The sequence below is a fragment of the Megalobrama amblycephala genome, linkage group LG7, assembly GCF_018812025.1.
Source record: "Megalobrama amblycephala isolate DHTTF-2021 linkage group LG7, ASM1881202v1, whole genome shotgun sequence".
NCBI classification, from domain to species: domain Eukaryota; kingdom Metazoa; phylum Chordata; class Actinopteri; order Cypriniformes; family Xenocyprididae; genus Megalobrama; species Megalobrama amblycephala.
The window spans coordinates 21,116,413-21,126,490 of record NC_063050.1 but is presented as its reverse complement, the minus strand read 5'-3'; the positions used below and the strand labels follow the sequence as shown (position 1 = coordinate 21,126,490).

General features: G+C 33.0%; 1 protein-coding gene across 4 annotated transcripts in view; it reads left to right on the top strand.

Moving 5' to 3' along the window:
- The first annotated feature begins 4,898 nt into the window (after positions 1-4,898).
- arhgef7b (Rho guanine nucleotide exchange factor (GEF) 7b) overlaps positions 4,899-10,078 on the top strand; it is a 37,496-nt gene continuing 32,316 nt past the window's right edge. The window contains exons 1-2 of one of the 4 annotated variants that reach the window (XM_048196468.1): positions 4,899-5,557; positions 8,054-8,134. In XM_048196468.1, the coding sequence (XP_048052425.1) occupies positions 5,393-5,557; positions 8,054-8,134 (246 nt within the window). In that variant the 5' untranslated portion in view covers positions 4,899-5,392. The remainder of the gene's footprint in view (positions 5,558-8,053; positions 8,135-10,078) is intronic. The other 3 variants (XM_048196469.1, XM_048196470.1, XM_048196471.1) reach the window with 3 other exon arrangements.

Genomic DNA, 10,078 nt, shown 5'->3' with positions numbered 1-10,078 from the left:
CAGAGATTCGTGATATTATTTTTGCCCCAAAATGTCAATAATCAGATGTAATGTGGAAAAAGTGAAATAAAAATGTAAGTATACATTATGATAGTGTTTGTTGTAGGCTATTTAATTTATACTGATTTTAATAATTAAAGGATTATTTTCACACACTTCATTACAACGCATAGAATGAGATTTTGTTTATTATACGAATTTAGTATTTCATATGTGTTCACTTGTGTAAATGTATACATGTATGTATATATGTATGTATGTGTATAATATATATATACATGCATATATATATATATAATGTATGTAATATATATATATATTAGTATACTGATAAATTACATATATTAATATATTTTATTACATTTTATATATATATATATATATATATATATATATATATATATATATATACAGGTGCTGGTCATATAATTAGAATATCGTGAAAAAGTTCTTTTTTTTTGTAAATTATTTTTAAAAAATGAAACTTTCATTTATACTAGATTCCCTACATGTAAAGTAAAACATTTCAAAAGTTTTTTTATTTTTTTATTTGTTGATTAGAGCATACAGCTAATGAAAGTCCAAAATCCAGTATCTCAAAATATTAGAATATTTATATTTGAGTTTCATTAAATGACCATCCCTACAGTATAAATTCCGGGTATCTCTTGTTCTTTGAAACCACACTAATGGGGAAGACTGCTGACTTGGCAATGGTCCAGGAGACAATAATTGACACCCTCCACAAAGAGCGTAAGTCACAGAAGGTCATTACTGAATGTGGTGGCTGTTTACAGAGTGATGTATTAAAGCATATTAAATGCAAAGTTTACTAGAAGGAAGAAATTGGTTAGGCAAAGGTGCACAAGCAACAGGGATGACCACAAGCTTGAGAATACTGTCAAGTAAAGCCGATTCAAACACTTGGGAGAGCTTCACAATGAGTCAAATGAAGCCGGAGTCAGCGCATCAAGAGTCACCACACACAGACATCTTCAGGAAAAGGACTACCAAGCCACTTCTGAAACAGAAACAACGTCAGAAGCATCTTACCTGAGCTAAGGAGAAAAAGAACTGGACAGTGAACAGTGGATGAAAGTCCTCTTTTCAGATAAAAGTAAATTTTGCACTTCATGTTGAAATCATGGTCCCAGAGTCTGAAGGAAGACTGGAGAGGCACAGAATCCAAGCTGCTTGAAGTCTAGTGGGAAGTTTCTGAAGTCAGTAATGATTTGGGGGGGTGTGACGTCTGCTGGTGTTGGTCCATTGTGTTTTATCAAGTGAAAAGTCAATGCAGCCATCTTCCAGGAGATTTTGGAGCACTTTATGCTTCCATCTGCTGATAAGCTTTATGGAGATGCTGATTTCCTTTTCCAGCAGGACTTTAGCACCTGCCCACAGTGCAAAAACCACTTCCAAGTGGTTTGCTGACCATGATATTACTGTGTTTTACTGGCCAGCCAACATGCCTGACCCCTGAATCTATGGGATATTTTCAAGAGAAAGATGAGAAACAGTCGATCCAACAATATACAGATGATCTGAAGGCTCAATAGTGCCTCAGCAGTGCCACAGGCTGATCACTTCCATGCCACACTTCACTGATGCTGTAATTTGTGCTAGGAGCAAGTCATTTGCTGTAATATGTGCTGCCGACCAAGTATTGAGTGTACAAATGAACATACTTTAAAGAACTTGAACTTTTCTGTTTTGAAAATCCATTTTTTGATTGATCTTAGGAAATATTCTCATATTTTGAGATACTGGATTTTGGACTTTCATGAGCTGTACGCTCTAATCATCAAAATTAAAAAAAAAAAAAAAAACTTTTGAAATGTTTTACTTTACATGTAGGGAATCTAGAATATATGAAAGTTTCATTTTTAAAAATAATTTACAATAAAAAAATGAACTTTTTCACAATATTCTAATTATATGACCTGCACCTGTATAATGAATACACTACCATTCAAAAGTTTGGAAACATTACTATTTTTAATGTTTTTGAAAGAAGTCTCTTATGCTTATCAAGCCTGCATTTATTTGATCAAAAATACAGAAAAAACAGTAATATTGTGAAATATTATTACAATTTAAAATAATAGTTTTCTATTTTAATATACTTTAAAATATAATTTTGTTTCTGTAATTCAAAGCTGAATTTTTATCAGTCATTACTCCAGTCTTTTGTGTCACATAAATCATTCTAATATGCTGATTTGATACTCAGTTATTATCAAAGTTGGAAACAGTCTGTTGCTTAATATTTTTTGGAAACTGTGATACTTTTTTCAGGATTCATTGATGAATAAATTGTCAAAGAGAACAGCATTTATTCAAAATAGAAATACTTTCTAACAATATAAATCTTTACTATCACTTTTTATCAATTTAACACATCCTTGCTGAATTTTTTTTATTAATTTCTTCCAAAAAAAAGAAAGAAAAAAAAAATTACTGACCCTAAACTTTTGAACAGCAGTGTTTATTGTTACAAAAGATTTAATTTAAATAAATGCTTCACTGTTTTGAACTTTTTATTCATCAAAGAATCCTGAAAAAAATATCACGTTAAAAAAATAATAAGCAGCACAACATTTGTAATAAATCAGCATATTAATATAATTATTTCTGAAGGACACTGAAGACTGGATTTAATGATAAATCCAGTCTTCAGTGTCCTTCAGAAATATATGCTCTGCTAAATTACATTAATGATACATTAATGAAAATATCAGGGAAATTTGCTTAATTGTCTGAAAATCATAATGGTCCTTAAATTGTCTTTTTTATGCAAAATATTCCTTGTCGATATTACAACTTTTACTAAAAAAAAAAATTTTACTTGTCTTTTGAATTCAGATAGATTTTTAAAGAATTAGTTCACTTTCAAATTAAAATTTCCTGATAATTTACTCACCCCAATGTCATCCAAGATGTTCATGTCTTTCTTTCTCCAGTTGAAAAGAAATTAAGGTTTTTGATGAAAACATTCCAGGATTTTTCTCCTTATAGTGGACTTCAATGGAGCCCAAACGGTTGAAGGTCAAAATTACAGTTTCAGTGCAGCTTCAAAGTGTTCTACACGATCCCAGATGAGGAATAAGGGTCTTATCTAGAGAAACCATTTAAAATTTTATACATTTTAACCATAAATGCTCATCTTGAACTAGGTCTCTTCTTCTTCTCTATTTAAATTCCAGCAGTGTAGACGCTGCTACACTGTTAAGTTGAATTTACTTAAAAAATTTGAGGAAACTGGTTGCCCTAAAAAAATTAAGTAATGTTAACTTAATAATTCGAGTTCATTTAACTTAAAATGTTTTGTAATATTAATTACTTTGTAGTTATTACACCTAGTATATTTAAGTTCAATGTACTAAGCAAGTTAACTTGCCACCAATCAAAATTCATCCATGCCTCCCATCATGCATTGCTGCATGAATAAATTATGAGCTGAAATGTCTTAGTAATTTTCTTTATTCTCACTATTTAAATTTTGCTGTTTTTCTGTGACTTTTTAGTAGCTTGTTTTCTAATGTTCAGAGTTGTTCTGTTTATCAGAATATGTTGCTTGTCACCGTTGTTGAGATTCATACGTTGATTCTTGATGTCTGTGTGTGCCTAAAATTATTATTATTATTATTATTATTTTTTTTGTGATAAGGACAACTTAAAAAAAAAATTGTATTGTAAAAGTTGATCTTCCGCTGTAGAATCACAGAGCTGCTGTAATCAATAATGTAAATCTAACTCAGAGATTTGGCTCTAAATGAGTTTAGTGATTCAGATCAAATAATGATTATGTGAAAACATAACCAACACCACCTGATCATCTTTTAACTTTGCTTGTCTGGTTGGTTTTAATGCAGTTAAAACTGCCCAAACAAAATCTAATATTAAAAAGTCAAGGGTCAAGAGCTCAACTAAAACAAACCCTGACCTCGATGATGGCAACTTAAAAATTGTGATTTTCTCCTTTGGTGAAAAACTATAAAAATGTTTGGAAAAAATGTCTGTAGAACAGCCAAAACAAATGTTCCAACTGCTCATCAACAGCTCCTTGAATTCACACACACCACGACAAAATGGCGTCATTACCTGCCGCAAACCAGTGTGTAGGAGGCGTGGTCAGGAGAAAAACTTCATAATTTAAGTGCATTTAACTTACATTTATTAACACATTCAAATAATAGAATATACTTATATTTTATAAGTAAAGCAACCAAACTTAAATATTTTAAGTATACTGTAATTATATTTTTAAGTAAATATAAAATCTGGGCTAAGAGTGTAAGTGTATTACTGCCCTCCACAGGTCAAAGTTTGAACTAATTGTTATATACTTGCACTAACATTGCATATGACAATTTAGTTCAAACTTTGACCTGAGGAGGGCAGTAATACACTTAGCAGTGTCTACACTGCTGAAATTCTAATAGAGAAGAAGAAAAGAGCTAGTTCAAGATGAGCATTTATGGTTAAAATGTATATAATTTTATTTTTTTTTGGAAAATGAGTGATGGTTTCTCTAGATAAGACCCTTATTCCTCATCTGGGATCGTGTAGAACGCTTTGAAGCTGCACTGAAACTGTAATTTTGACCTTCAACCGTTTGGAGGTCATTGAAGTCCACTATAAGGAGAATAATCCTGAAATGTTTTCATCAAAAACCTTAATTTCTTTTCGACTGAAGAAAGAAAGACATGAACATCTTGGAAGACATGGGGGTGAGTAAATTATCAGGAAATTTTAATTTGAAAGTGAACTAATCCTTTAATAGCTGTCGTGAGGAGGTATGGGAATCCGGCAGGGGGCGCTAGAAGAACATTTGGATTTCAATGGTAACCTACATTATTTGGCATCAGCGCCTTTTTTGAATAATATAGACGCACTGTTCGGTCTTATAACAAAGCGCTGAATTTTATGGAAACATGCGGTCTGTAGACAATAGAAGTTGACTTTTGCTAAAGATTGTATTAATAATGTGTGTTTTTTCTCCACCTATGGACGTGTGATGGTAAAAATATTTGTCTTTCATATGCATTATAGTGCTCCTGAAAGCCTAATGTGTCTCTGAGGTCTTTAATGTATTCACTGACCCGAGCTGCTTGAACTGGGTTTCATGTGGCGGAAAACAATTGTGGGTTGTTGATTTTGGTTTAACACTAGCTGACATCCTGCCAGATGAAAGAAGCGGCGAGAGAAACCGGACCTGCCAGAAAACCCTAAACAAATCGTCATCCCTATATCCAGGGAAAAGGAGGGATCAGAGCACCAGCTCCAAATGTCCTGCTGCTGTTGTGGACTACACAGGATATCTGTCATTTCATACAGATTTCATATTCGTTTGCTCGTGGATTATCGCTTTTAGCTTTGAACGCATGAGGTCATGAATTCGGCTGAACAGACCATCACATGGTTAATAACGCTGGGTGTCCTGGAATCACCCAAAAAGACACTCTCGGATCCCGAAGGATTTTTACAGGCATCTCTCAGAGATGGAGTGGTTTTGTGTAAACTGCTGGAACGACTGCGACCCGGTACAGTTTATACGGTAAGCTGTTGTTCATGAAGTCCATGCTGCAGTTTCACATTAGAGTAAATAATTTACACAGTTACACAAAAACACAGATGTGACACACACAAGACCCTTATTTGTCTGCGCGCGCGCGTTTTGTGTTCACCGCACGCGCTAAACCAGTGTAAATTTGTGCATTAACATACTAACGTAACTGCTTTTTTATTATTATTATTAGCTTATTTATATCAACTATGAGTGAAAAGGGTGATCACGTAGAAAATATGTAAAGAAAACCTCGTATAATCTGCGTTGACGGGGCAAGATGTTAATAATCGTAATGAAAAACGCACGGTAAGTGTGGCAGTAAATATATCAACGGGAATTAACCTTGGGATTCGTCCATATGAGTCGACCGCCATTGACTGTGAGAGAGAGAGAGAGAGGGAGAGAAAGAGAGAGAGAGGGAGAGAGGGAGGAAACGGCGGTGTCCGGTTTGTGTGAACGAATTGTTCTTTTGATTTGGATCTTTTCAGCGAATTGTTCACGAATCTGATTCTTTGAACCGAACCAATTCGGACATGTCCAAGAACTGACGAGGGAACAAATCATAAAAGCAATGAATTCTTCTCAGTTGTTTTTATGAGCTGAATCAAATTACTGGGACACTTCAAATGACTGTGAATGCACTTATTAATCAAACTTCATACCAAAAGTGTGAATGTGTCAACATATGGTTTTATTTTAACGTTTTACAGCAGGTGATATGTTGCATTGAATGGGAAGTCAGGGTCCATTGTTGTTTTTGTTTTGTTTTTTGTTGTTTTTGTTTTTCTCCTGAACCAGTTCATTGGAAAGAATTGTTCGAAATAAGCGATTCACTGAAATGAACTTCTCATCACTAGAAAAGACCTTAAATATTGCTAATGGAGCAGAGTGAATTGAATTTGAGCACATTTCAACAAAAATTTCAACATCAAAACATCTTTATTTTTGCAGGAAGGACCTTTAGTTTTAATTTATATTCGGGTCAATGACATGACGGATCTTTTTTTCTTTCTTTTTTTTTGTCCAAAGGTAATAATAATAATTAAATACAAAGAAATTACATCCAGAGTATGTAAGGTAGTACAATTAGATCTCTTTTATTGAATCCAAAAGGTTTTAATTATATTTTGCTACATATAAAGGTATTTTAAAGATTTTGAAGTGTCAAAAGGTCATTCGGTTTAACCGTCCAAAGGCCAATACAGCCATTTCATTTGTGATTAAAATATCTTAAAATGTAATAAATGTATATATTTTTTATTCTTGCATGATTTTATAACATCATATATCAACATAGTGCAAAATGGTATTAAAATTATGTGTAGAAGTTGTTGCTTTGTTATGAGAACGAATGTCCGAAAAAATACATTTCATTGATGTCATTTGGAGTAACCAATATAAAGGGACCGTTTTGGATAAAGTCATGCGGTCAGTATCATGTGACAGGATGTGACATCATTCAGACACCTGCAAAGGACCACATGGTCATGAAGCAAAGTAACTCTTTTAACTATTTGAAAAATTCATGTTTTCACTTGCTCATACGCATGTCCCAAAACATCAGGTCATTCGGTACGACTGCTATAAAACATGGAAAATGTTGTAATCTTTTAAAAACTAAATATAAAATGTTTAATTGTCCTTTTATTAGCTAGCAAGCAAGATAACTAGCTAGCTAGCTAGATATCAGCCTGTTAGCATTGTTCGTAAATATCGTCATTCGGTGAAACCGAAATTTTGGTTAAACCGAACTACTTTTTGGTGACAAATTTTGTCCATCTTGTGAAAAAAATTACAAAAGCAGTTTTAATTGATTATAAAAACCAAATAATCTCATTGTTAACACTTAGTGAAACTTCAAAAAAATAATTATATCTCTATTATGTTTTTTTTTTTTTTAAACCTTATTCGTCAATGACCCATTCCCATATGCTATGATATAAATGATAGTGGTTGTACTTAATAATTCATAAACATTTTGTGAACTATATCAACCACAGTCTTGACAAGTTTAGTAGAATGTATTCTAATTCATAGGCAATACAATCTTCGATGCTGACAGCAGTAATGACTTTATCCAATGTCTGATATGCTCGACAGACTGTGACAAACTCTGGGAAAGTGTAATATTGCACTAAAATGTTCCATTGTTCCATTGTTAAACTCGTTCTATTATAAACAATATGTCGCATAGTGACAGAGTTACATCGTGAAGATGTTAGACTTTGCTCTGACAGGTCAGGTAGTGTTTGCCTGTGCCAGCATGCCCCTCTCACTGAACCCAACCACAAGCTATTAGAGCACGTCATTTCCGCTATTCCTCCGCCAACTTCCCTATGAAGAATAAGTGTCTTTTTGCAGGAACGGGGCGATGATCTGTGATATAAACAAATGGCGCATTCGTATACGTTTTTGTTTATTTTTTGACAAACCTTTTTGAAAGTACGGCTCGTGAGAGGACTGATCTGTTCGCTTGATTTTCAGATCTATCCGGACCCGAGGAAGGACGAGTGTTTGAGTAATATCAGAGAGTTTGTGAAAGGCTGTGCTTTATATCAAATTGAGGTGAGTGTTGCATGATGTTTGCGCTGCTGCTTTAGTTGTTCATTTTATTTGCATGCTCATATATATTTCTGTTATTGATTCAGAGACTTAAATGTGGTTTGGAGCAAATCAGGTCGCCAGACTGAGTCTCAGCTGGAGTTGGGAACAGACTAATCCTGTGTGTTTTGGTTTTAGAGTTATTACTACATGGGTTACAATGGCATTTAGTGTTATTGCGGTATTTGTGACTTATTTGTTACCATGACAATTCCTTAAATGATTTATGCAACAGTGCATTAATGTTCTTAATGCAGAACTGCAACAATGTCTCATTTGTAGATGTCCAGGGAGCTGTACCTTTTGTTTACAGTCAAGCTGTTTTGATTAAAACAACAACAAAAACAGTGAAATAAAAAATCAATAAATCATCATCAATAATTTATTTATAAGAGCCTTGTGGCCTGCAGTTTGCAAGTGATCTTTTATTATTAAGGACTATTAATTAATGAGAATTAATTGAGTTGTGACTGTCCAAAATTACACACAATAAATCCCAAGAGCAAGTATTTCAAGAAAAGATTGTACATGCCTTAGTTTATTCAGAATATGCTGGTTTACCTGTACATTAAATATTCCAGTAGCTGCGAAACATTTTCAGCCTTCAGAATAAAGCAGAATGTGGACCTTAATGTGAAAATTATGTGTTTGTAAGTCATAAATTTGATTTGTATAGCGCTTTTCACAATACACATTGTTTCAGAGCAGCTTTACTGAAAATCATTGTTAACGTTCATAATATCTTCATACCTTATAGTCACATTTAACAGATCAGAGCTTGGTGATGATATAGTTTACATTTTTATGACAATACTAACAATCAAGAGATTTTCTTTACAGTAAACATTAGGGCTGTCAAACGATTAATCGTGATTAATCGCATACAAAATAAAAGTTTGAGTTTGCATAATATATGTGTGAGTAATGTGTGTAAATAATATGTATATATATAAATACACACAAATTAATGTATATATTTAAGAGAAATATGTTATTTATGTACAAAAAATGTATTTATATATAATATAAATTATATAAAAATATAAATAAATACATATACTTGTAAATATTTCTCAAATATATACATGGATGTATTTGTATTTATATATACATAATAATTACACACAGTACACCCACATATATTAGGCAAACTCAAACTTTTATTTTGTATGCGATTAATCGTGATTAATCGTTTGACAGCCCTAGTAAATATCGCTTTATGTGAGTATCCGGTTGTTAAGTCTGACGTCACGCGGCAGCACTTCCGGGTCCAAACGCTCTATCTCATACCACAAGAAAACAACAAATGGTGCTAATATACACACGTAATACTACAAAAACATATATAATCATAACCTTTATCTCCATACCAATATTCCAGATGGCCAGACAATGATTCATCTTTTATAAATCGTTAAAATATTAATAACTTTGACGCTGTGAGCACGGAGACTGTTGTGTAGACTGTAAGTATTTAAAATGTTTAACTTTTTAAAATGATTGATGTTTAATTTGAATAAATATCGCTCATAAACGGCCGTCGATGGCATTTGCCAGTGAAACGAGTTGAGGCTTGGACCCGGAAACAGCGTTCCTTACGTCACGACTTAACAAGCGGATACTGTATGTTTGTGGATAAAGTTGGATTTACTATATATCCAACTTTAAATGTATTGCTGTCAGATAATATAATTTAAATGTTGCCACAAAATAAACAATCAAGCAGTAGCTTTATTTGCTGTATATATTAGCTTTACTTGATTGTACTGTATGTATGCAGATAAAGTTGGATATACTTGTATATCCAATTTATATAGAGAGCTGTGCATATTTTGCAAAGGAAACATGATCTTAGTGAAACTTTTGTTAACAGGGTCTGCTGAATTACATTCATAAATGTCCAATATT